The sequence below is a fragment of the Dendropsophus ebraccatus genome, chromosome 3 (genome assembly GCF_027789765.1).
Source record: "Dendropsophus ebraccatus isolate aDenEbr1 chromosome 3, aDenEbr1.pat, whole genome shotgun sequence".
NCBI lineage: Eukaryota > Metazoa > Chordata > Amphibia > Anura > Hylidae > Dendropsophus > Dendropsophus ebraccatus.
In genome coordinates, this window is record NC_091456.1 from 183,473,616 (window position 1) to 183,500,821 (window position 27,206).

The following is a 27,206-nucleotide window of genomic DNA, read 5'->3' on the forward strand; positions in this document are numbered from 1 at the left end:
CCGCCCATTAGCCTACCCATCTGGGCGGGGCCGTGACGTCACCACACCCCGTGACGTCACAAAAGGAACTAGCAGCGCCTCGCTTACCTCTACAGCTGGGAACCCGGAGAGTGAGCGACACCCGGACACCCGAGCGCTACCCCGAGCCCGCAGCCCAGCACGAGGAAGCGGCACCCCGCCGACGCCTCGCCCGAGCCTCCCGCACCCGACAGCGGCCGGCCGCTCACTCCAGGCCGGGGATTACAGTAAGGCCTCTGCATCCTAATTACAGGGAGAAGCCGCCCAATCCGGGGGCCACATCACCGACACTGGGGGCCCCAGAGATCCAGACTGAAACTTACTGAGCGCGGGGGCCCCTGAGTGTAGCCGGAGGGTCCCAGAGGGGACAGGACTGTGGCTGCTGGTGGGCCCAAGAGCTGACACTCACTGCAGACAAAGGACTGCTGTATACCCCTATATACCATCCCAGGAGGGTGGGCCCAAGAGCTGACACTCACTGCAGACAAAGGACTGCTGTATACCCCTATATACCATCCCAGGAGGGTGGGCCCAAGAGCTGACACTCACTGCAGACAAAGGACTGCTGTATACCCCTATATACCATCCCAGGAGGGTGGGCCCAAGAGCTGACACTCACTGGAGACAAAGGACTGCTGTATACCCCTATATACCATCACAGCAGGGTGGACCCAAGAGCTGACACTCTCCAGAGACAAAGGACTGCTGTATACCCCTATATACCATCCCAGGAGGGTGGGCCCAAGAGCTGACACTCACTGCAGACAAAGGACTGCTGTATACCCCTATATACCATCACAGCAGGGTGGACCCAAGAGCTGACACTCTCCAGAGACAAAGGACTGCTGTATACCCCTATATACCATCCCAGGAGGGTGGGCCCAAGAGCTGACACTCACTGCAGACAAAGGACTGCTATATACCCCTATATACCATCCCAGGAGGGTGGGCCCAAGAGCTGACACTCACTGGAGACAAAGGACTGCTGTATACCCCTATATACCCCCTTCCTGTACTGCTGTATACCCCTATATACCATCCCAGCAGGGTGGGCCCAAGAGCTGACACTCACTGCAGACAAAGGACTGCTGTATACCCCTATATACCATCCCAGCAGGGTGGGCCCAAGAGCTGACACTCTCCAGAGACAAAGGATCTAAGTTTTGCTATAGACTCCTCCTACTCCCAGAGGGTGGACCCAAGAGCTGACACTCACAGGAGACAAAGAAGTGCTATATACCCCCTCATCTACAATCCCCAAAGCAGGGTGGACCCAAGAGCTGACAGTCACTGCTAACAAAGAACCTGCCTAAATACTGGGCCCAAGAGCTGGCACTCACCCAGCCCGTACCCACCATTAGCTAGTGATCGCACACTCGTTCCAAGAACTGACACTCTAGACGCCCTCCGGAGGACGCTCTCTGACCCCCTGTACGGACTGTGGACAGTGTTGGTGTCGGCCATGGCGCAGCAGCAGATGACCAGCTCGCAGAAGGCGCTGATGCTGGAGCTCAAGTCGCTGCAGGAGGAGCCAGTGGAAGGTTTCCGCATCACCCTGGTGGATGAAAGTGACCTGTACAACTGGGAGGTGGCCATCTTTGGGCCACCCAACACCCTCTACGAGGGGGGGTACTTCAAGGTGAGTATATAGTGACTATTTACATGCTTAATTCTGCCCCTTTTTCTAGGTCGCCCCCGCACCACATACGGTCATAGTCACGTGACGTACCTACATGACCCAAACCACCACCGCCCCCATACATAGTCATGTGACGTACCTACATGACCCAAACCACCACCGCCTCCATACATAGTCATGTGACGTACCTACATGACCCAAACCACCACCGCCCCCATACATAGTCATGTGACGTACCTACATGACCCAAACCACCACCGCCCCCATACATAGTCATGTGACGTACCTACATGACCCAAACCACCACCGCCCCCATACATAGTCATGTGACGTACCTACATGACCCAAACAGCCGCACCACATACATAGTCATGTGACGTACCTACATGACCCAAACCACCACCGCCCCATACATAGTCATGTGACATACCTACATGACCCAAACCACCACCGCCCCCATACATAGTCATGTGACGTACCTACATGACCCAATCCACCACCGCCCCCATACATAGTCATGTGACGTACCTACATGACCCAATCACATACATAGTCATGTGACATACCTACATGACCCAAACAGCTGCCGCACCACGTACATAGTCATGTGACTTACTTACATGACCCAAACCACCACTGCACCCCATACATAGTCATGTGACTTACTTACATGACCCAAACCACCACTGCACCCCATACATAGTCATGTGACGTGCCTATATGACCACCGTGTTTTTACCCTTCATAGATTAGTCTGTATCTACAGCAAGGCTCACAGTTGCGCCTCCTCTGCTATGGGGGAGATCACATGACTGTGCGGCGCGGCCAGAAGGTTCAGGTGCCTTGTCAGGTCTCCAGGGTTGACGGGCAACACTAAAGTTTGTGATCTGGGAATAAAAACAGTGATTTAAGCTTCCTGTACAGGAGGGATTTTAGAGGGACGTTTTGTTTCTGGTCGGTCCGATAATGTTGTGGACGCTGGATGACCACGCTGGGAGGGAGATCCATTGGATGCCCGTCCGGCCTGTGCTCCATTCACTCTCTATGGGCTCTGAACTCTGTTCGGAGGTCTAATAGACAGTGAATGGAAGAGGACACTTGACCCCTGTTGTCGTGTTCAGTGGGGGTCCCAGCGGTCATGCCCTCCCCCGATCATCTGCTGATACCATATAATCGGGGTATACAGGACATCACTGGAGTCCCGGTGCTCACAGTGACCATTGACCCTGGATGTCGAAATCTCCCAATAGCAATAATCAGATTTAAGGGTGAATTCACATGGATAATGGAAGTTTGGAAATGATAGGAGTTGTAGTTGCTGAACAGCTAGAGAGCAGCGCTGCTTTTGTAGACACAAATCCTTCTGTATAGCACTAACATATCCGGCAGTGCTGTACATAGAATGTCATCACTCTCATCACAAATTATTTCCCTTTAAAGGGGTATTCCACTCAGACATAACTTTTGATATGTTGCTGCCCATGGTGAGACTAACAATTCCTTCCATACGTGTTATCTATTCAGTCTCCTTCCCCCAGTTCTGAGCTGCTGCTTTCTGCTGAAGACGCAAAAATCTGTGTGTGAGCGTTTCTCTGTCTCCCCCTCCTCCCCCATTTCTTCTGAGATGGTTTATGTAAACAAGTCCCTGGCAGGCTCTATCTGCAACATTGTAGCTTTGTAATGCTGGGAGGGCTAATCTGAGTCAAGTTGCTAATGAACTCGCTGTGATTATCCCTTCCACCATTACAAAGAAGCTACAATGTTGCAGATAAAGCCTGCTAGGGACTTGTTTACATCAGCTGTCTCAGAAGGGAGGGGGGAGGAGGGGAAGACAGAGAAAAGCTCCCACACAAATTTTTGTATCTTCAGCAGAAAGCAGCAGCTGAGAACTGGGGGAAGGAGACTGAATAGATAAAAACAAGTATAGAAGGAATTGTTAGTCTCACCATGGTCAGCAACATATCAAAAATATGTCTGAGTGTTGAGTGGAATACCCCTTTAAGCTATCTGTGTGCCTTCTCCAGGGTCAATACGTAGAAAGTAACACAAACCTATAGAATTCTTTGCTAGTGGGTGGTTGGTCGGGCCCGGCCGGTACAGGGGGATGACGGTATATGATTCACAGGGTGTATCTGTCAGCTTCCTTGCTGCACAGACGAGGCCGAGACTATTGCGACATCATTTCTGAGACTATAGAATACTCTATGGGGGAGATTTATCAAACATGGTGTAAAGTAGAACAGGCCTGGTTGCCCCTAGCAACCAATCAGATTCCGCCTTTCATTCCTCACAGACTCTTTGGAAAATGAAAGGAGGAATCTGATTGGTTGCTAGGGGCAACTGAGCCAGTTTCACTTTACACCATGTTTGATAAATCCCCCCTATATGTATATCCTTATATACCTTCTGCATCCGCCATTGTTTCCCATCATCCCGGGGAAGTTTCGAGGCCGCGGTGTCGGGTGATGTCATCCCTGTAGAACCTGTTACACCTTCTGCAGCGAGGCTGCAATGGCTGAGGCCCCTCCAGGGATGTCGCCTGTTCACTTTCACCCATTTACCTAGCACGGGGGGTCACACTCATGGCCCTCTAGCTGTTTACAGAACTACAACTCCCATCATGCCCGGACGGCCGCAGCTTTGGTTAAAGGGAATTGTAGTTATGTAATAATTGGGTTTGTGGCACAACTACAACGCCTGTCATACTGCCAGGGCATGATGGGAGTCTGTTTTGCAATAGGTTGGGAATCGATGCTCTGCCTTTAGGCTTCACCCCCGGTAATCTCAAATCTTCCTATAGTTATCAGCTGCTGTATGCCCTGCAGGAAGTGGTGTATTCTCTCCAGTCTGACACAGTGCTCTCTGCTGCCACCTCTGTCCATGTCAGGAACTGTCCAGAGCAAGAAAGGTTTTCTATGGGGATTTGTTACTGATCTGGACAGTTCCTGACATGGACAGAGGTGGCAGCAGAGAACACTGTCAGACTGAAGAGAATACACCACTTCCTGCAGGACATACAGTAGCTGACAAGTACAGGAAGACACAAGATTTTTTAAATAGAAGTAGTTGTACAAATTAATATAACTTTCTGAAACCAGCTGATGATAAAGAAAATAGCTGGATTACCCCTTTAATAATTAAGCCCTGACAGTAATAGAATACGGCATATATATGATGAGCGAACCTCAAGCATGCTTGAGTCGATCTCAACCCGATTGTTCGGCATTTGATTAGCGGTGGCTGCTGAAGTTGGATAAAGCCCTAAGGCTATGTGGAAATCATGGATATAGTCATTGGCTGTATCCATGTTTTCCAGACAACATTAGAGCTTTATCCAAGTTCAGCAGCCCCCGCTAATCAAATGCCGAACGTTTGGGTCCGGATGGACTCGAACCCGGTTCGCTCATCTCTAATGTGTGTGTGTGTGTGTGTGTTTAATATATATATATATATATATATATATATATATATATATATATATATATATATATATATATATATATATATATATATATATATATATATATATATATATATATATATAATATTTAGAGATAGATAGAAATGGACACAGCAGTGTGCCAGCAGTGTATACCCTTGAGGACCGTGGGTATGGATATCCACAAAACAAAGTCACTGCGGCACTCCAAGATAACTCATGTTCAAACGGTGACGTTTATTTCTCCCACAAAATGCATTAGCTATTAGCTAATGGTGAAGTTTATCTTGGAGTGCTGCAGTGACTGTTTTTGTTTTGTGTGTATATGAACCAGTATACATATAGATAGCAAAACAGAACTTTTCTCTTTCCCCTCATGACGCCTGGAATGACTGATGACTTCTCGTCACCTGTACCTGCAGATCCCCCCCTCCCCCCTGTAACATTGCAGGAACAGTGCGGCTCCTCAGCGTGTATTTGGCGCGCACCACGCTGTACGTGTAGGGACAGGCTTCAGAGAGACCTGCACACAGCAGATGTTGTATCCTGAGGCTCGCCCCTCCTGCTATGGCTGATGATGATGATCTATGGGGTCGGTCAGATCTTCTTTTTGTCTTACACTATACATATGATTACACTGGTATAAGGCTTCTATCCGGTGACCTATAGCCTATAACCCACACCCCCGCCCCCAACATGAAGCCAGATTGCATCTTAACAAACATTAAGGGAGTACTCTGGGTGGAAGTGTTTTTTTTTTTTTTTTTTTTTTTTTAAGCTATAGCCATAGGCCCTTACAGGGAATCTGTCAGCTGTCATCCAGGTTCCAAGCTGTGGACAATGTTAGATGCTGTTAGAACACGGGGACACATGGTACCTTTCATATATCTGTCCCTCAGAATATAGCAAAATGTTTTAAAAGGGTATTCCGCTCAAACGTAACTTTTGATATGTTGCTGCCCATGGTGAGACTAACAATTCCTTCCATACTTGTTGTTATTGATTTCAGTCTCCTTCCCCCAGTTCTCAGCTGCTGATTTCTGCTGGAAAAAACTGTTTGAGCTTTTCTCTCTGTCTTACCCCCCCCCCCCCTCCTCCCCCCTTTTCTGAGACGTCTGACCTTAAGTCCTTGGCAGGCTGTATCTGCAACATTGTAACTTCTTTGTAATGCTGGAAGGGTTAATCACAGTGAGTTCAGAATAACCCTCCTAGCATTACAAAGAAGCTACAGCCTGCCAAAGACTTGTTCTCAGAAGGGAAAGGCGAGGAGGGGGAGACGGGAAAGAAAAGCTCAAACACAGATTTTTGTGTCTTCAGCAGAAAGCAGCAGCTCAGAAGTGGGGGAAGAAGACTGAATAGATAACAAAAAGTATGGAAGGAATTGTTAGTCTCACCATGGGCAGCAACATATCAAAAGTTATGTTTTTGCAGGATACCCCTTTAATTCTTCATTCTATAGTCAAAGATGGATTCCCAAGTGCTGAGGTTTGTAACGCCTCCTCACTCCCCTTCCTATCCCTGCTTCCATATCTGGTTTCTGCTCTGTGATAGCAAATTGTTGGAAGGTGCCAGATCAGGAAGCAGGACTCGGCCCTGTAGACTGGGACTACGCGGCAATTGCTGGTCATGCCTCATCATTCATACGAGTAAATGGGGCCCCGTGGTGTCTCTCGTAATCCACAGGATATATTTAAAAAAAAAAAAAAAAAAAAAATGTTATTGCAATTGCGAGGTCGCAGACGCTGCTGCTTATGGCCCAATTCATTGATATGAGTGATCCGGTTATGTGACTGCGATGCAGTGGTTCCTAGTCAGGTGACCAGGAATCAGTGTAGTCCCCAACCTAAAAAAACAAAACACAATCTTCCTTTTTTTTTAAAAAAAAAAAAAAAAAAAAAAGGTGGAAAAAAACAAACAAACCTATTTTTGTATCATTTGATTTCGGGATTGTCCGTGCTATTTTGCTTTGAATTCGCGGCAAAGTAAACCTCTTAACTAAATCAGTTTTAGTAAATGCGCCTAAGCAAAAAAGGTCACAAAAACAGTCGCACACAAATTCCCCGATACTAACCAGACGTAGGCCTGCACCAGTTTTTGCGACTTCTTAAAAAGTTGGATGCAAATTTTTTGGGTGAATACTCAAAACGGGTAGATTAGAGGAGAAAAAGAAAAAAAAAAAAAAAAAAAAAGTTGCATCTAAAAAATATTTACCCGACGAATACTGGTTCATAAATAGAACTTCGACCAAAAATCCAATTATTCACCTAAAAATACCCGCAAAACCCTTGATAAATTTCCCCCATGAGTGAGTGTAGCCTAAAGGATTGTGTGGACTGGATACAATTGTAGCGCACCCTCAGCTGTTTGAGGATTCCATTTGGGAAGAAGGGTTCGCATGGCAATGCAGTCTAGATGCCTTGTCCTATACAGGGCAACATTATGGTACTCTGTGACTCACTGTACTCTGTGATTGCTGCCCTGCCCTGGCCGTACTGTTGTGTTTTATACCTTTTTAATTATATGGTAGATGGGCATGTGGTCCATTCCTCCTCCCTGCTTTATAATATACATTGGGTATAATTGGCGTTCCTGGGGATAACAGGGCCGTCTGGGGCATTAGGTTACCATAGTAGAGACTGTCCGCATTAATGGTCATTCCTTGTTGTCCCTGTAGGGTATATGGTCTTTTGTGCAGGTTGATGTCCAGTTGTCCCACTCTTCCTCTGACCGCATTCAGACTGCTGCCAATACACTACAGATTGATTGGACAGGTGTTTCTGTATAGGAGATATATGAATGGCTGCGTGGTAACTGGTCATTATTCGGATGATGTGACGTCAGAGATGGGCACGGTTCTTCCACCTCTTTGTCTTGCTGATGACGGGTGTTGCAGGAGTTCTGTAATTCTATTTATGTACCAGGAGCCTCAGGATGAGCAGACAAGTAGGCCCTGGGCAGGCGAATAATAATATACTGTCTAAAATACACCCTATTATTAGTAACCGTGTCACCCCTGATGGCAGAGGCTGCTTCACCTATAAGGTGGCCTGTACTGTGCCGAGTACATGGGATCTCTCCACCAGCGCACATGTATAGGCTGTGCCCAGATACAGGACGCTGGCCGTAATCTTACTCTGCAGATTGACAACACTCCTCTGCCGGGGTGTGACAAGGCTCCTATCTCTGCCAGCGCCGGCCCTTTAAATGGTGATAAATTGTATATGAAGGAGTATACAAATTTTATTTATTTAATTTTTTTTTATATTGATCTGTTTTCTATCTCCCCCCCCCCCCCCCATTATGTACAATATACAAAAGATATCTTTATGGGTATTAGAACTTTTTAACTGTGTAACTTTATCTGCCTTATACAAAATGTTGTCCTTGCAGCATCAGGTGGGTATAGTATAAACGAAGGCCCGATTCATAGGTCCGGCATATACCGCTGGCTGTATATCCTGGACTGAACCATTGCGGGGGGGGGGGGGGATTTACACAATCTGGGCATGGACTATGAGCTATCCACCTTAATTCTGGACTCCCGGATTCGAGCTCTGCAGCAGTTTCCATTGATTTTTTAACTTTTCCGGAGCTGAATGATGTCAAGAGTTCTGGATTCGATTCCATAACGCACATAGTCTGTAATTGCAGACCATACACGGAATGTGTGAATGACCCCATGACCTCTGAGGGCCCCCAGTGTCACAATTTTATTATGATAGAGTGAGCCCCAGAATAGTTAAAGCGAATGTAGCATCAGGTACAGTCGCTTTAAGTGTTGCATATGAATAGAACGGTGCCGGATATGCTGTTTTTGAATCTCTGCCTGCTTCCCGCACACAGTCTATTACCAAGCATCGGCCCAGGCTGAAGCACTGGAGGAGGGCCAGCCGCCCCTCAGTGCAAGGAAACCCCCTCCCCTTTGTGACTCGGTGAGGCGGCTCCATTGATTCTAATAGAGGGGAGGGGGTGTCCTCCCACTGGAGGTGGGCCAGTGCTTCTCCCCCGAGCTGGTACCCGTGAATAGAACAGCGGTGTACACTGGAACCGGCTGGGGTTCAAAAACTGATTACAGCGTGTGAATGCAGCCTAATTTTCTGAAACCAGTGAATTTTTTTATTTTTTTTTAAAAATCAACTGGAGTACCCTTTTAAGCTACAAACTACAAGAAAATGGTGCTGAGGATCTATGGGAGAAACGTGCCTTCATCCCCAGTGCCCTATAGGGAGATGTCAGCAGGTTAGATGCATCTAACTTGCTGATCGTTTCCCCTTAAGAATAAAAGCCAGATCATTTGTTACCTAATAAGAAATGTGCGTGAAGGGGTTAATTATTTTTTTGCAATGCCGGCCATTGCACTTTGGGCTCCAGCTTTCCCAGAGTCCTGGATATGAAGGCTCTCCCTCCTGTAATGGTGGAGGAAAGCTGGCAGCCGTATCTTGTTACCCAGCTTTCCCAGAGTCCTGGATATGAAGGCTCTCCCTCCTGTAATGGTGGAGGAAAGCTGGCAGCCGTATCTTGTTACCCAGCTTTCCCAGAAATGTTTTTGCTTTAAAGGACGTGCTGTGTAATGGAGTTGAGCAGATTACGGAGGTGTAATTGTAGATATAATGGACAGATAAGTGGGGAAAGAGGAGCAGGAACCGTGCCAGAGGTCAGATGTCTCCATGGTGCCATAGCCCTGGCACTCATCGTGAATGCCTGTGACACTGTACCGTATGTAGGTCATCAGATGACGGATCCCTGTATGAAGCCCATTGTAGGTTACTAGCATTGGGTACAATTTTGTGCCGGTCTGTGACCGCAGGTCACATGACCCCTGTTATACGTGCATGACCCCCCCCCCCCCTCCCCACATGTGACCTGCTGATAACCAGTTATCATTGTTGCTTGTTTACTGTGAGAGTTGTCACCCTCTTAACCTTCTGTGTTCACATTCCCTGGCAGCGGCCCTTTGTGGGTCACCTGATAAACACCGTTTTCTGAAATGAGAGTGCAGGCTTGTTCCAATGACAAAATGTTCATTAGTCAAGAAAAACTAAATCTTTCTGGGGAGAAAATAAAATAATCTTTCTCAGGGACTGGGAGGCAGTACTATCTGTGTATACATAATAAACAGGGAGAGACTGTGAGGCAGTACTATCTGTGTATACATAATAGTACTGCCTCCCAGTCTCTCCCTGTATATTATGTATATGCAGATAGTACTGCCTCCCAGTCTCTCCCTGTATATCTGCATATACATAATATACAGGGAGAGACTGGGAGGCAGTACTATCTGCATATACATAATATACAGGGAGAGACTGGGAGGCAGTACTATCTGCGTATACATAATATACTGGGAGGCAGTACTATCTGCGTATACATAATATACAGGGAGAGACTGGGAGGCAGTACTATCTGCATATACATAATTTAGTATCGCATATCGAGTTTATTAATTTTCATCAGATTGCATATTGGCCTGTATTTGGATGGTAAAGAAGAGGAATACAAAAACAGTGGTATCAGAACGCAGTCTGACTGAGCAGAAAACCCAACAAAAATAAGAACAAATTGGCACATTAAGACGTAATGTAATAAGACAAGTCTGCTGTATGGGCGGAGTTCATGGAGACCAGACCTTTTCAAACATAGACATAATTTACAGGGAGAGTCTGGGAGGCAGTACTATCTGTACCTACATCATTTACAGAGAGAGAAAAGACAGTACTATCTGTACCTAAACCCTTGGGGTGTGGATTATTTAAATTTAAAGAACTATCAGTAAGTTAGACCAATCTAACCTGCTGATAGCCCTACTGATAGTGTAAAGGCAGGCAGTACTACCTGTGCTTATACTGATAGCGAGGAGGCAGGCAGTACTCCCTGTGCTTACACTGATAGGAGAGGAGGCAGGCAGTACTACCTGTGCTTACACTGATGGGAGAGGAGGCAGGCAGTACTCCCTGTGCTTACACTGATAGGAGAGGAGGCAGGCAGTACTACCTGTGCTTATACTGATAGGAGAGGAGGCAGGCAGTACTACCTGTGCTTATACTGATAGGAGAGGAGGCAGGCAGTACTACCTGTGCTTACACTGATAGTAGGAGAGGAGGCAGGCAGTACTACCTGTGCTTACACTGATAGTAGGAGAGGAGGCAGGCAGTACTACCTGTGCTTACACTGATAGTAGGAGAGGAGGCAGGCAGTACTACCTGTGCTTACACTGATAGTAGGAGATGAGGCAGGCAGTACTACCTGTGCTTACACTGATAGTAGGAGATGAGGCAGGCAGTACTACCTGTGCTTACACTGATAGTAGGAGATGAGGCAGGCAGTACTACCTGTGCTTACACTGATAGTAGGAGAGGAGGCAGGCAGTACTACCTGTGCTTACACTGATAGTAAGAGAGGAGGCAGGCAGTACTACCTGTGCTTACATAATTTATAACCGTGTTCGTCTGTCTCTTCAGCGGTTTCAAAACTACAACTCCCATTGTACATGTCCTTATGTCCTTCCTGAAACTGGAATCCCACAGGAGTAGACACCAAGAAGAGAAGCATCAGCCCCCCCCCTCTTTATTTATTTATTATTATTTTTTTAACCCTCTCTTGCATCCAATTTGAAAACTGCAGTGTGTGAATTGAGCCTAAGACTGCTTTATGGCCCGGTCCTGTCTGTCACTTTGGGGCTGTGCTCCCGTTGACCCAGTTCTCTCTTTGCAGCGTTGTTTCAGTCTTGTTTTCTGTCAGACTCCTTCTTCTAAGGCGTTATTTGTCTGAGGGATTATTGTGCGGATGGCCGGGTGGCGGTGAATGAGGCGGGCGGGGCGGTAAATAAGGTTCCAGCTATGTAGCCGGTTTTGCTCTCATGTTGTACCGATTGTAGGATGGGGCAATACTTCCATCTCCGGCACACACCGGCATAATATGGACCCATTTAGTGTCTGTACTATGGCTGCCCGTCCTGACTACAAATCTGATGACCCAGACACAGAAATGTGCAGGTTCGATACCCCCCCCCCCTTTTTTTTTTTTTTTTTTTTTATTACTATTGTGTGAAATCTGCTTATCTTGGCTCTGACCATGCAGCATATCTGTTATTCACAAGGTTTTGATCCGTCCTGCCCTGTCTAACCAATCATTGGGGCGGCGCTGCAGTGACGTCACTCCGGCTCTAATCGCGGCAGAGCACCAGACGTCTTATCCGAGCACTAGGCCGGTAATTCCTGTAGTAACCTCCAAAGGGGCGTTCCTCTATTCCAAAAAACAGAGGTTGTCCAGGCTTAGAAAAACATGGCTGATCACCTCACTTGTCCCCCAGGTTGGATGTGGGGTTTTTGCAGCTCCATTTGTTTCAATAGAATTGTAATACCACACACAGCCAGAGGACAGGGGTGGCGCTGTTTTTGCAAGAAAGTAGCTGTGCTTTTTGCCCCCCCCATGTTCCAGGATTTTCTCATCTTCCTTTCAGTGTGTTAGTCGTATAGAGCGGTCCGTCTCCGAGCCTCTGCCACTGTTGGTGATGTGCCCGCGTGGCCTTGGCTCTGGCCTTGTTGGTCTTGAGTCGCATGTGCTGACAGGGCTGCAGGCAATAAATAGCCTGGCAGGGAGCCCATCACTGGAGTGATCAGCCTGGGTCTGTGCCGTCCTCCACTCAGGATTAACTCTTTTCTTGCTGACCTTATAGGGCAGGTTTATATGGTTAGATCTTAGGCTCAGTGACTATGCTTATGTGCTGAAGGTGTTCCAGTTCCTAGAGGGTTTGTCCCAGTATAGACCTTACATATTGCTATAATATATCTGACCTTTGGGGCCCGACAGTCACAGTAGCTATGATGGGCCCATAGGAGAGAGAAGCCCTACAAGTTGCCCCCCCCCCTACGGCCATTGAGGACATATGAGCCTGGTGTCACATCAATGACCCCCGGGAGGCCTCACTAAGGGTCATTTTACACAGAGCGATTTTTAACGATAAACAATCTCGTTTGCAAACGTTTATTGTTAACCTGAAATCGTTCACCATGTCATTGGTTACAATCCTTACTACTATCGTTATTGCGATCGTTACTATGATCGTTTACTCCATCTGATCCCAGCCAAACTATGAACAATAAGTGAACAAATACGGAACTTGGGCGAACGAATGTGGGATTACAGCAAACGTTTAGCGATAATTTTAGGTTCCGATCTAAATCAACGACATACGAACGATTTTATGATCGATGCCTGCAATTACACAGAACGATTATCGTTTAAATTCGAACAACGTAGCGATTTTTCGCACGATAATCGTCCCATGTAATAGGGCCCTAAGGCTACGGTCATTGTCTTTGCTGTCCTTTGTCTTCTGTAATGTTTCCTTATGGGGGGGGGGGAGCGCTTCAGCCAATGCCGCCTTATAAATCCTAATTCTCTGTTATCAGTGAAGATTTAATAATTATATAATGTGAGAGCTGTTACTAGTGTCAGTGATATAATGCATCTTTCTGTTTCAGGCTCACATAAAATTCCCTATAGACTATCCGTACTCTCCTCCGACCTTCCGTTTCCTGACAAAGATGTGGCATCCCAATATATATGAGGTAAGACTACATGTCCTGTGCATTGTACTACATGTCCTGTGCATTGTACTACAGGAGGCTTCCACAGCTTATTAAAGGGCTCGATCTCAGGCTGGAGAGCAGCTGGAGCTTCATCCCCCCCGGAAGTGTAGTGCTCTATACTCACCTGATTTGTGTCGACCCCCGTCCGCCATCTTGTGACAATGATGTCATCTTCGGGAGGCCGGCTAAACCGCTCCGACCGTCCCTTGTGCCAGCCCCCCTCTGCCACGTCATCAGCTGCTCAGCTGTGATTGGCTGAACCTTGCTGTGCTCAGCCAATCGTGGCTGAGCAGCTGATGACGCCGCAGAGGGGGGGGGGCATGAAGGAGGGCTGGTGCGGCCGGGGTCGACACGAATCAGATATGTATAGTGCACTACACTTCCGGGGGTGGGGGGGGGGGGACACTGGGAAGGGGGCCATTCACTAACATAGCATACATTACAGGGTTATGTTCACACTACGTACAACTACGGCCGTAGTTTTGAGGAGTGGAACATAGCCTTATTTTCAATGGGATCCCGGCCAAAGCGTACACACATCGTATACGCTCTGGCCGGGATCCCGTGCGTCGCCGGAAAAAACTGACATGTCAGTTTTCTGTGGCCAGAATTCAGTGAATTCCGGCCGCAGAAAGACCTGTCAGTTCACACAGTGAAGCAAGCGGCTTGAGTACCGGTCGGGATGATCCTTGCAGAGACCGGCTGTTCCGTGACCAGGCCGGGGTCACGGAACGGCCGGTCTCTTACGTTGTGTGAACATAGCCCAAAGTTGTATAACTTTGTAATGTGTTATTTAGTGAATAATTTTCTAACGCCGCACTACCCCTTTAAAGTGTCACTGTAGTTTTATAAAAACTTTTGACATGTCAAATTTTGATCGGTCCGGGTCTGAGTGTCCAGACCTGTAACGATCAAGGGAACGAGACGTGTGTGTGTGTGTGTGTAATTTTATTTTTTACCCTGTATTATGGATGCAACACCTAGACCTCCCACAGTTCATCAGATCCAATTAGCCTCTGAGAACATCTTTAGCTAAAGGGAAACTCCATCCAAATCTAACAATCCATTGGAAGGAACATAATAAAGAATCAATACTTACCTGTCCCCATGCCTGCTCACTGACCACCGCCAGGCTCCAGTTAGGGCCCTATTCCACCAACAGATCTGACGACAGATTATCTGCCAAAGATTTGAAGCCAAACCCAGGAACAGACTATAAACAGAGATCAGGTCACAAAGGAAATACTGGATTTCTCCTCTTTTAAAATCCATTCCTGGTTTTGGCTTCAAATCTTTGGCAGATAATCTGTCGTCAGATCTGTTGGTGGAATAGGGCCTTAACTCTCTGGTTTTGTCACAGTGTCGTCACGACCTGGTAGGAAGTACCCGCTGAGCTAGTCAGTGACTGCAGTGGTGTCCCACCCTGCTTCAGGAGGCTGGCGGGGTCTGTGATTAGTGATGCAGTGCTTCAGGGGCACGGGGACAGGTAAGTATACATTTTCTTGCACCCCTCGCCTGCACTGAATTTTTCGTTTTGCCCGTACAAAATAACCCCTTTCTATTGCTAATATCCTTCACATGACTTTACGTTACTCTCGGGTGACTTCATGATTTCCTTCGCCGTTTTCTTAGAACGGGGACGTCTGCATCTCGATCCTTCACCCGCCCGTAGATGATCCACAGAGTGGAGAGTTGCCTTCAGAGAGGTGGAACCCCACCCAGAACGTCAGGTAAGCCACAGTGGGTACAGAGGGGCGGAATCCCTCACCTATCCATAGTCCGGCACCTTTTAGGGTTCATTGGATGAACCGGTTTCACACCTTTTTGGTATGTACTGAAAGTAGGGGGTGGTTCTTCTTCCATTCATCTAAATGGCGTTTGCAATGGTGCTTGCTGCTAAAATATTCCCTCTACGATGAATAGACTGAAACAAATGTGCAGTGTGTGACTATACCCTGAAGGGAAATCTTACTACAGGCTGGCAGATCACGATGATGAATTCTGCCTGGACAGGTTGAGACAATGAATTTCTTCTGCTTATGGGCCCCTAGATTGTATATAGCCTTAAAGGGGCAGTTCACAAAAAAAAAAATCTTTCAAAACTACTGGTGCCAGAGATTTATAATTCTTTAAAAAAAAACAAAAAAAAAAAACGAGTCTTTGACAACTTATCAGCTGCTGTAAGTCCTGCAGGAAGTGGTCGCAAATCCCCATAGAAAACCTTTCCAGACTGGAAAGAATACACCACTTCCTGCAGGACATACAGAAGCTGATAAGTACTGGAAGACTGGAGATTTTTTTTTAGTAGAAGTAAAATACAAATTTCTGTCACCAGTTGATTTGAAAGAAAATTTTTGGTAAACAAAAACTTGTCATCGGAACAAACTAACCCCCTTTTATGACCACACCAATTTCACCAGAACCTTCATTTCTTCTCATGCTTCTCCCCAGGACTATCTTGCTGAGTGTAATCTCGCTGCTAAATGAACCAAACACCTTCTCCCCGGCCAATGTAGACGCCTCTGTAATGTTCAGGAAATGGAGGGACAGTAAAGGAAAAGACAAGGAGTATGCAGAAATTATTAGGTAAGTTTCACTGTATAACAAGGGCAAAACCTGTATGATATGAGGTTTCTCTCAGCAGTATTATAGTCTTGTATATAGGAGCAGTATTATAGTAGTTATATTCTTGTATAAAGGGGGCAGTATTATAGTAGTAATATCCCTGTATATAGGAGCAGTATTATAGTAGTTATATTCTTGTATAAAGGGGGCAGTATTATAGTAGTTATATTCTTGTATATAGGAGCAGTATTATAGTAGTTATATTCCTGTATAAGGAGGGAGTATTATAGTAGTTATATTCTTGTATATAGGGGACAGTATTATAGTAGTTATATTCTTGTATATAAGAGCAGTATTATAGTAGTTATATTCCTGTATATAGGGAGCAGTATTATAGTAGTTATATTCCTGTATATAGGAGCAGTATTATAGTAGTAATATCCCTGTATATAGGAGCAGTATTATAGTAGTTATATTCTTGTATATAGGAGGCAGTATTATAGTAGTTATATTCTTGTATATAGGAGCAGTATTATAGTAGGTATATTCTTGTATATAGGGGGCAGTATTATAGTAGTTATATTCTTGTATATAGGAGCAGTATTATAGTAGTTATATTCTTGTATATATTGAGCAGTATTATAGTCTTGTATATAGGGGCAGTATTATAGTAGTTATATTCGTGTACATAGCAGGCAGTATTATAGTAGTTATATTCCTGTATATAGGAGCAGTATTATAGTAGTTATATTCTTGTATATAGGAGCAGTATTATAGTAGTTATATTCTTGTATAAAGGGGCAGTGTTATAGTAGTTATATCCCTGTATATAGGAGCAGTATTATAGTAGTTATATTCTTGTATATAGGAGCAGTATTATAGTAGTTATATTCCTGTATATAGAAGCAGTATTATAGTAGTTATATTTTTGTATATAGGAGCAGTATTATAGTAGTTATATTCCTGTACATAGCAGGCAGTATTATAGTAGTTATATTCCTGTATATAGGAGCAGTATTATAGTAGTTATATTCTTGTATATAGGAGCAGTATTATAGTAGTTATATTCTTGTATATAGGAGCAGTATTATAGTAGTTATATTCTTGTATATAGGAGGCAGTATTATAGTAGTTATATTCTTGTATATAGGAGGCAGTATTATAGTAGTTATATTCTTGTATATAGGAGGCAGTATTATAGTAGTTATATTCTTGTATATAGGAGGCAGTATTATAGTAGTTATATTCTTGTATATAGGAGGCAGTATTATAGTAGTTATATTCTTGTATATAGGAGGCAGTATTGTAGTAGTTATATTTTTGTATATAGGAGCAGTATTATAGTAGTTATATTCCTGTACATAGCAGGCAGTATTATAGTAGTTATATTCCTGTATATAGGAGCAGTATTATAGTAATTATATTATTGTATATAGGAGGCAGTATTATAGTAGTTATATTCTTGTATATAGGAGCAGTATTATAGTAGTTATACGAACTGGAGAGAATGGAACCGCTGCACATCCCATCTATGGCTGACACTAATGCCGCTAGGCCTATATTAAAAATCAACACCAGAGTGTCTGTATATGAATTGATCAAGCCATATTGCCCCGTGTACCACCGCGCAGGTCCTCTGGTCCACACGGGTCCCTACGCTAACTCCACACCGTGTCGGTCAGCGACCGCCAACCCCGCAGCAATAGTATCAGCCATAGGTGTGAGGTGCAGCACTCTGTTTCTTCCCTGAACCGCATTATAGTAGTTATATTCTTGTATATAGGAGCAGTATTATAGTATTTATATTCCTGTATATAGGAGCACTATTATAGTAGTTATATTCTTGTATATAGGAGCAGTATTATAGTAGTTATATTCCTGTATATAGGAGCAGTGTTATAGTATTAATCCGTTGTCTGTTTTCTTTTTACAGAAAACAAGTGTCAGCGACTAAAGCAGAAGCAGAGAAGGACGGCGTGAAAGTTCCCACCACCTTGGCAGAATACTGCATTAAAACCAAAGTGCCTTCTAGTGACAACAGTTCAGACTTGCTATACGACGACTTGTATGATGATGACATAGACGATGAAGATGAGGAGGAAGAGGACGCTGACTGTTACGATGATGATGATTCTGGGAATGAAGAGTCGTGACGCTCTCACCTGCGTGTTTGTGTTCTGTCTCCTTTCTCACGGCCTGACCCTTAGACCTTCCTGCGCTCTGTTCCTTGGCCTCTCCCGCTGACCCTCCTCCCTTGCTGACTCAGGCCACAAATGGAGTAGTGTTTGCCTGGCAGGCGTCCTGCTGGGCCCGAGCTATAGGATATAAAGAGACCAGTCTTCTGCTGTATAGCGCAGTTGCACACTTCTGGAATTTTATTTTTCCTTGCTCCATTTCTATGGACCTATCAAGGAGAATACAAGGGATGGAAAAAAAAAAAACAGCACCTCACAGAATTTCTGAAATTGTTGCTGCCGACCTGCAAGCGTCGGTGCAAAACTATTTACTTTTACTTTTTAATTTCCTAGAAATCACGTCTCTGTCTCTCTCTTCCCCTTTCCTCTTTATATTACCTAAGCGATATTTGAAAATTTCAAAAAAGGAAAAGGTTAAAAAAAAATAAAATAAAACAAAAAGTGGAAAAAAAATTTGAAAAAACAAACAAAAAAACTCGAACTGACAGTCAGCTGTTTGGTTTGGTTCACAATTCAACCCGCGTGGATGTTTTCAGCCAGAGAAATGTCCCTTTTCTGCTACTTTTTTTTTTTTTTTTTTGTCCAGAGGGCCTCTGGTTTTGTTTTTGGGTTTAAATTTTTATTTCTTTCAACTTTTTTTTTTTTTTAAGGATATTTTGTAGCTTTTTACCCTTCTCCCATACAACAGACTGGAGTCATCAGTTCAGGTTCATGCCAAGGTCTAGCTCCAATGATCACGTGTGTTCCATGTTATGTTTACCTCAGCCAGACCACCCCCCTACCCCCCCACAACCTCAAGAAAACAACAACAGAAAAATCTGTGATAAAGCTGCATTTCCAACATGGCGTCTCTGCAGAGCCGGAGCACGCTCACTACTACTAGTACTACTGCTGCTGCTGCTGTTTGTGCTGATGGCTTTTTGTGATGTCATTAAAGGTTTGAAAAAAAAAAATTATATAGATATATATACTGTATATATAAAAGCTATAAAAGAAGCAGAGTATAGAACAGAAGATGCGTCTTGGTTTGCGGCACAATTTTCAGCACCGTCTTGTTGCTACATTCTTTAGGCTTCCCAGGAGATGTCTATGTGCAAGAGGTCATGGCTTTGCAAATTTGTTTTTATTTTATTTTGTTTCTTATTGACATTTTTAGAGTTTTTTTCCCCCCCCCCACTCCTATAATCTATATATTTTTTTTTTCTTTCCCCCCCCCTTCGTATCACCGGCACTCATGTCATCCCAACAGTTGCGGGGGCTCTTGTGGTATGTTTCTATGTGGGTGTCTATCACTGTTGTTAAGCAGAAGAGGACAATAAAAGTAAAATGAGAAAAAAAAAGTGAAATCATCAGTGACCAATGCTCTTTCCAACAATATGGGTTGGTATTCTGAAAGGGAGGGCAGCTGAGTGCAGTATACATGCGTATTCATACTGTGCTTTATAAGAAGCATCTGACTAGAGATGATTGAATTTACATTACAAACTAATGGTGCGTTTACACGCACAGATTTATCTGACTGATTTTTGAAGCCAAAGCCAGGAATGGATTTGAAAAGAGGAGAAATCTCAGTCTTTTCTTTATGACCTCGTTCCTGGCTTTGGCTTCAAAAATCTGTTGGATAAATCTCTGTGTGAATACACCATCAGCGAAGCGCTTCATTTACTCAGCAGTCAGCTTATATGCTGTCTGCCTTTGATCTCCATGCTGCTCCCTGCCGCTCCTATCTGGGTGCCTGGAAAAGCTGGTTCCAGTCCTGGGAAACTTCTCCCAGTTTCCTAGGACTAGATCCAGCTTTTTCAGGCACCCGGGCGGAGCAGCAAAGAGATTAATGACAGCCGGCATATAAGCTGACTGCTGAGTAAATGAAGCGCTTCGCTGGTTTAGACAACTTAAAGTGGGCAAAAAAGAAAAAAATACCAATTTCCCTGGTGAAGGCTGTGAAGGGGTCAAAGTTTATTGAAATTACAGGGTCATTTTAACACTCTCCATGACAGTACAGTATACCCACACAGACACAGCTCTGCTACACACACACACCTATATATATATATATATATATATATATATATATATATATATATATATATATATATATATATATATATATATATATATGTGTGTGTGTGTGTATATATATATATATATATATATTAGAGAGAGAGAGAATTTTCTTTTTTCATACAGATGGTGCCTATCTACAGTATGTGTATTGTGCTCATCACTAATGTGTGTGTGTGTGTGTGTGTGTGTGTGTAGTGTTATCTAGAGCCTGTAATCTCTGCCTATGCTACACGTACCCCAGGGTGTAAATTCTATGCCTCCATTGTGAACTGCTCATGTTGCTACACAGTGCCACAACATAGCACAAGAAAATTGCAAAATTTCAGGATTTTGTTTATTGAAAAAAAAAAGTGTAATTTTAAGGTAAATAATCCTTCTTAAAGGGGTAGTGCGGCGCTAAACAATTATTCACTAAATAACACACATTAAAAAGTAATACAACTTTTGTAATGTATGTGAATGGCCCCCTTCCCCATGTTTCCCCCCACCCACGCCAGACCCGGAAGTGTAGTGCTTTATACTCACCTGATTCGTGTCGACCCCCGTCCGCCATCTTGGGACAATGATGTCATCTTCGGGAGGTCGGCCAAATCACTCCGACCGTCCCTCGTGCCGGCCCCCCCTCTGCCGCGATTGGTTGAGCATAACTGTGCTCAGCCAATCGCGGCTGAGCAGCTGATGACACAGCAGAGGGGCCGGCATGAAGGAGGGCTGGTGTGGGCAGGCCGGCCTCCCGAAGATGACATCATTGTCCCAAGATGGCAGACGGGGGTCGACACGAATCAGGTGAGTATACAGCACTACACTTCCGGGTCTGGCGTGGGTGGGGGGAAACATGGGGAAGGGGGCCATTCACATACATTACAAAGTTGTATTACTTTTGTAATGTGTGTTATTTAGTGAATAATTGTTTAGCGCCGCACTACCCCTTTAAATATAAGGGTTTCCTATAATTTGACGTAACTGTTGACATATTCTGATACATAGATAAACAAGAAAGTCCAACAGCATCCGAGTCTGTGTCGGAAATCTTTTAATTTTTATTGTGTATTTGGGTACAGAAAAGCAACAGGGGTGAGAACATTGAGATGGAGCAACGTAGAAAACAAGGTTCAAGTGGGGATGTTGTGAGGACGTCCCAACTCATCACTGTAATCGGGAAAACCACATTATGTACAAGCATAATCAAATAATGTAAGAATTAAAGGGGTGGTATTGCGAAGCAAAGAAGGTATAATCAGATGTGTACCGCTGAGAGAGATAGAACACGCCGTATTTTCCCGTGTATAAGACGGCCCCTGACTTTTATGAAGATATGCTGGAAAATGTTAACCCCTGCATGACCGAAACCAAATTTAAAACAAACAGTTAACTCACCTGTGACCCGTTCCCAGCAGCCGGTGCGTCTTTTGTCCCGTTCCCGATGCAGCCAGTGTGACGTACACACATTGGAGAAGCTCAGCTTCGGGAGAATGACAGAGGCGTCAGAAGTTTTTGAAGGCTCTGTCATTGTCCCAAAGCTCGCCCGCCAGCCGAGCTTCTCCAATGTGTGTACGTCACACTGGCTGCATCGGGAACGGGACAGAAGACGCACCGGCTGCTGGGAACGGGTCACAGGTGAGTTAACTGTTTTATAGTGGCTGCCCCATACGGTGGGGATGCGGCCATTTTTGAGCTCCCCCACCATATGGGGCGACTATTCCAGGCGTATAAGATGACCCCCAAATTCTAAGAAGATTTTTCGGGGTTAAAAAGTCTTATACGCCGGAAAATATGGTAATCTCTATTTGTGTGTGTGTAAAGGAGTAGAGATGAGCGAATTCGTAGTAGTGAATCGAATGGAATCGCTTTGTTAGCTCGGCAATCTGCTTATTAGCCGGCTGCCTCTGAAGTCCGTGCTGCTCCACCTTGGGTGCCTGGAAAGTCTGGATCCAGTCCTGGGAGATGTTTCCCAGGAATGGATTCAACTTTTCCAGCCACCCGGGGTGGAGCGGGACGGACATCAGAAGCAGGCGGCTGATCAGCAAATTGCTGAACTAATGAAGCGATTTACTTCGTTCTTACTGTAAATTTGCTGATTTCTATAAAGGGCTTTTCCGGGCTTTGGCTTCAAATCTTTGGCAGATAATCTGTCAGATGATCTTTCTGTGTAAATGGACCCTTAGTTAAATCATACCGTATTATACGGGGTATAAGACGACTTTGGACTAAGCCACTGTTAGAACAGACTTAAGCTTATATTGTTAACATATCATATCTTACTGTATAAAGATTTCTATGTGGTCTTTCCCCTTAAAAATGCATGTTATTGTTGGTGGACAGTGCCATAGAGGTGGGGCTTAACAGCTACTGCTGTAGGCCCCACCCCCTCCTACGTTAAGCCTTGCCCCTTTGGCATTGTCCACCAACAATAACATGCATTTTTGAGGGGAGAGACCACGAAGAAATCCTTTATACGGTAAGATATGAAATCTCCACCTAGTCTCACTACGTCCGCCTGAGTATTTTGAGCCGCCTCCGGTCTTTCTAGCTGCTGCCATTCCTGAGTTAAAGGTTCTTCTAAAAGCCGTTCTATAACCGAGATAGGAAACTACATTTCCCATCATGCATCTCCGTGATTGGGCAATTAGCGTAATTGCCTCCTTAGCTTTCTTACCTGCCCACTGCTGTCATTACTATTGTGCAGTAAACACAGTACTGTTTTATCTCACTTATTTTGAATCACATTATCCCAATATGTATTCCATACTAGCTGATGATGTAGCAGAGCTGACATGCGCATGGTGTAGCTATGTGCTGCATAACCGCCATCTGTTTACCGGGTGTTGGAGGTGTAGTGTAGGTTTAGATCTCTTTTTGATGACCGTGAATGAAAACATTCTAGTTCCATCCAGACTCCTAAGAACATCCATAACACATAACAATATACAGAGCTGTGACACAAAGACGGATACATATGCCTGTATTCACTGACAGCAAGCGGAGATAGAACTATAACTTTTTATATTACAGAAACACATGTAAGTCTATGGAAGCAGCACAGGTGCATGGAGATGATGCAGATAATGTCATCTGGGGGTCAGGTTACGAAGTCAATAGACAGCTAAAGCTACAATAACAGAATTTAACCCTGCCTGGGATAAACACATCTATCCTAAGATAATAAGAAGGGAAAGACTAAAAGGGGCGACTAGATGGACCAACAGCCTATTACCTAGGCTGAATCCCGGAATTCCAGGCGGTACCCGGGATGTCTCCTCTTTCCCTACGGTTCGGGAAGGCATCGGGAATCAGATGTGGGAGGTTCGACAAGGTTTGAGTTCTATAGAACACAGCAATCGCTGAGCTCAGGGAGACCAGCGACAAAAAAATCAAACAGAGTACTCACTGAAGAGTCTTCACTGATGCATTGCCCCCTGTAAATTTAAATATGCTAAAGAGGGGTTTGTGGAGCCTCAGTTACGATTCTCAAAACACAGGAATAGCCAGATATCCCTCCAGGGGAGGGAAGCCTATTGCCAAGGGGGTGACTCCCAGTGGGGAGATCACCAAACCACCCTGATACGTAGCCCCTTAAAGGGGTTATCCAGCGCTACAAAAACATGGCCACTTTCCCCCTACTGTTGTCTCCAATTTGGGTGAGGTTTTCAAACACAGTTCCATTGAAGTAAATGGAGCTTAATTGTAAACTGCACCTGAACTGGAGACAACAGTAGGGGGAAAAGTGGCCATGTTTTTGTAGCGCTGGATAACCCCTTTAAGTCCCACTGGGTTGTGAGTATTGAAACATAAATAGGGAGATACCAGGGTGGCCCCTTTTGCATCAAAGTCTAACTCTGTGGCAAGTATGACAAGGGTTACCAAGGCAGGCATCCATCCACAGACAGCCATTTCAGGCTAGTTGCCCCTCATCAGTATGGAGTAGGGTTCTGGCTAACAGGGGCAATAAAAAATAGACCAACAAAACACAACAATCGCTGAGCTCAGGGAGACCAGTGACAAAAAAATCAAACAGAGTACTCACTGAAGTGTCTCCATTGATACATTTCCCCCTAAAAATTTAAATATGCAAAAGAGGGGTCTGTGGAGCCTCAATTACAAGTCTCAAAACATGGGAATAGCCAGATATCCCTCCAGGGGAGGAAAGCCTATTGTATCAATGAAGACTCTTTAGTGAGTACTCCTATTGTATCAATGGAGACTCTTCAGTGAGTACTCTGTTTGATTTTTTTGTCGCTGGTCTCCCTGAGCTCAGCGATTGCTGTGTTTTGTTGGTCTAGTTTTCATTGCCCCTGTTAGCCAGAATCCTACTCCACACTGATGAGGGGGCAACGACCCTGAAACAGCTGTCTGAGGATGCCTGCCTTTGGTGATCTCCTCACTGGGTGTCACCGCCTTGGCAATAGGCTTTCCTCTCCTGGAGGGATATCTGGCTATTCCTGTGTTTTGAGACTTGTAACTGAGGCTCCACAGACCCCTCTTTAGCATATTCGAGTTTTATAGAACCTAAGATTTTCCGATGTTTGATCATCTGTAGTTTTGAGGTGCTCGCCTCAAACACAGGCTGGAAGAGATTAGGGAGAGTGTTAGGCGGGGAATTAGGCCTTATTTACACACCCGTAGTGCAGTCCGCGACCTTGGCCTTGGCCCGAACTATGAATGTGCATCCGTAGTGCTCAGTGCTTCGCGGAGCTTTACGTTTCCACTTCATTACCCTAGTGATCCGGATCGCGACACCGTATACACGTACGGACGTGTGAACGAGGCCATTGAATAACATTGGTTTTATGGTCTGCCCGCAATCGTGGACAGAACAACGGACGTGTGAATTAGGCCTTAGTGTGCAGTTAGGCAGGAATCTGACAAAAAGAACCCAACAGTCCTTCTAAGGGCTTAAAATTTTCAAAACATTTTTTTTTGCTACTCTTGACTGCTGGCTTGGACTTGTAATGTAGCTGTTCGTAGTCAATTTGCCTTGTTGCTGACATTCTCTTGGCTGGCTGGGATCTGTAGTTCAGCTATACCTATCCTCACTGTTCTGTGTCCTGTGCACGTGGTGCCTTAAAAGAAAAAAAAAAAAGCACCAGTTGCACACATACTCTATACGACTACCTCAAATCTGCTGACATTCTCTTTAAAGCGACTCTGTACCCACAATCTGACTCCCCAAACCACTTGGACCTTCGGATAGCTGCTTTTAATCCAAGATCTGTCCTGGGGTCCGTTCGGCAGGTGATGCTTTTATTCTCCTAAATCACAACTTTTAATCCTGCAGCGCTGTGTCTAACGGCCGGGGCTTACATTTGTATATGTATTAGGCTGGCACAACCTCTCGGTCCTTCCTCACCAACCTTTCTCATCATTAGGAATGCTCCAGGCAGATTGTCTCCTATTCCCCACCTGTGTGTATAATGAACATTGGCTGGATTGGTAATACACCTGTGCAAAGCTCAAACAGCAGTAAATGTTCCTAGATCATTCATAATGATGAGGAGGGTGGCGAGGAAGGACGGAGAGGTGGTGCCAGCCTAATGCATATACAAATGTAAGCCCCGGCCGTTAGACACAGCGCTGCAGGATTAAAAGTTCTTTTTAGGAGAATAACTGCATCCCCTGCTGAAAGGACCCCAGGACAGATCTTGGAGTAAAAGCAGCTATCCGAAGGTACAAGCAGTTTGGGGGGCGCATCAAATTGTGGGTACGGAGTCGCTTTAATTTACTGTCGAAAGGAGAGAGTCAGGGGATTGAAAAGTACAGCCCCTGCTTCAGCTTGTGTAGCGAGGTCCTTCTACAACTTCTGACAGCCATCAATCACATTGACCATTGCTGGCTGCACAGTGAGGAGAGGGCTCCGATGCAGGAAGAAGGAGGGGGGGGTGTATGCAGTGCTGTGTGTCTTCACCCCCTGACAGCCATCAATCACATGGAGGTCTGCTGGCTGTGCAGAAAGGAGAGAGCCGAGAAGGAGGGGGAGTCGTTGTACGGGGAGAGAGACAAGGATCAGCGAAGTACAGCTCCTGCATCAGTGTGTCCAAGGCTGTACTTTGACCCCTGATAGACATCATTTAACTCAGGAGATTACTGGCCCGACAGTGAACAGAAGTTGGAGCGAGAGAGGAGGTACAGGAACATGGGGGAGAGAGACGGGAGCCCTTGATTTGGCGTAATGTTGCGATTAGCCAGCCCCAGAGGCGTCCATGCATGCCGCCCCTGCTGTTTCCTGTCCATTTCAGTGTTGTTTCCATCATTTTCTGAGGTTTCCAGGCAGCCTTCCCTGTGCAGAGCTTTGGTCCCAAGTTTACCATAGCCTTCAGTGGGGTTCGTTTCTCGAGTATCGAGCACCCGAGCATTTTAGCACTCGCTCATCTCTAGTGCTCACAAATATGGCCGAGGGCGGGATTGAGAAATATCTGAAGACCGAGATTTTAAAGGTTTTATGGACTAATGAGATTAAAGTGATTCTTGACTGACCAGTTTGATGGGCAAGTGCCTGGATCAGTATTAATATCGGCTGTATGTCCTGCAGGAAGTGGTATGTTCTCTCCAGTCTGACAGTGTTCTCTGCTGCCACCTCTGTCCATGTCAGGAACTGTCCAGAGCAGCAGCAAATCCCCATAGGAAACCTCTCCTGCTCTGGACAGTTCCTGACATGGACAGAGGTGGCAGCAGAGAGCACTGTGTCAGACTGGAAAGAA

The 27,206-nt window shown here is 45.2% G+C and overlaps 1 protein-coding gene across 1 annotated transcript; it reads left to right on the top strand.

The window, feature by feature from the left end:
* The first annotated feature begins 292 nt into the window (after positions 1 to 292).
* On the top strand, positions 293 to 19,773 carry UBE2R2 (ubiquitin conjugating enzyme E2 R2). The gene is made up of 5 exons (XM_069963273.1): positions 293 to 1,657; positions 13,580 to 13,666; positions 15,320 to 15,417; positions 16,139 to 16,273; positions 18,186 to 19,773. The coding sequence occupies exons 1-5, from the start codon at positions 1,481 to 1,483 to the stop codon at positions 18,403 to 18,405; spliced, it is 717 nt and encodes a 238-aa protein (XP_069819374.1). The 5' UTR covers positions 293 to 1,480; the 3' UTR covers positions 18,406 to 19,773.
* The last annotated feature ends 7,433 nt before the right edge of the window (positions 19,774 to 27,206 follow it).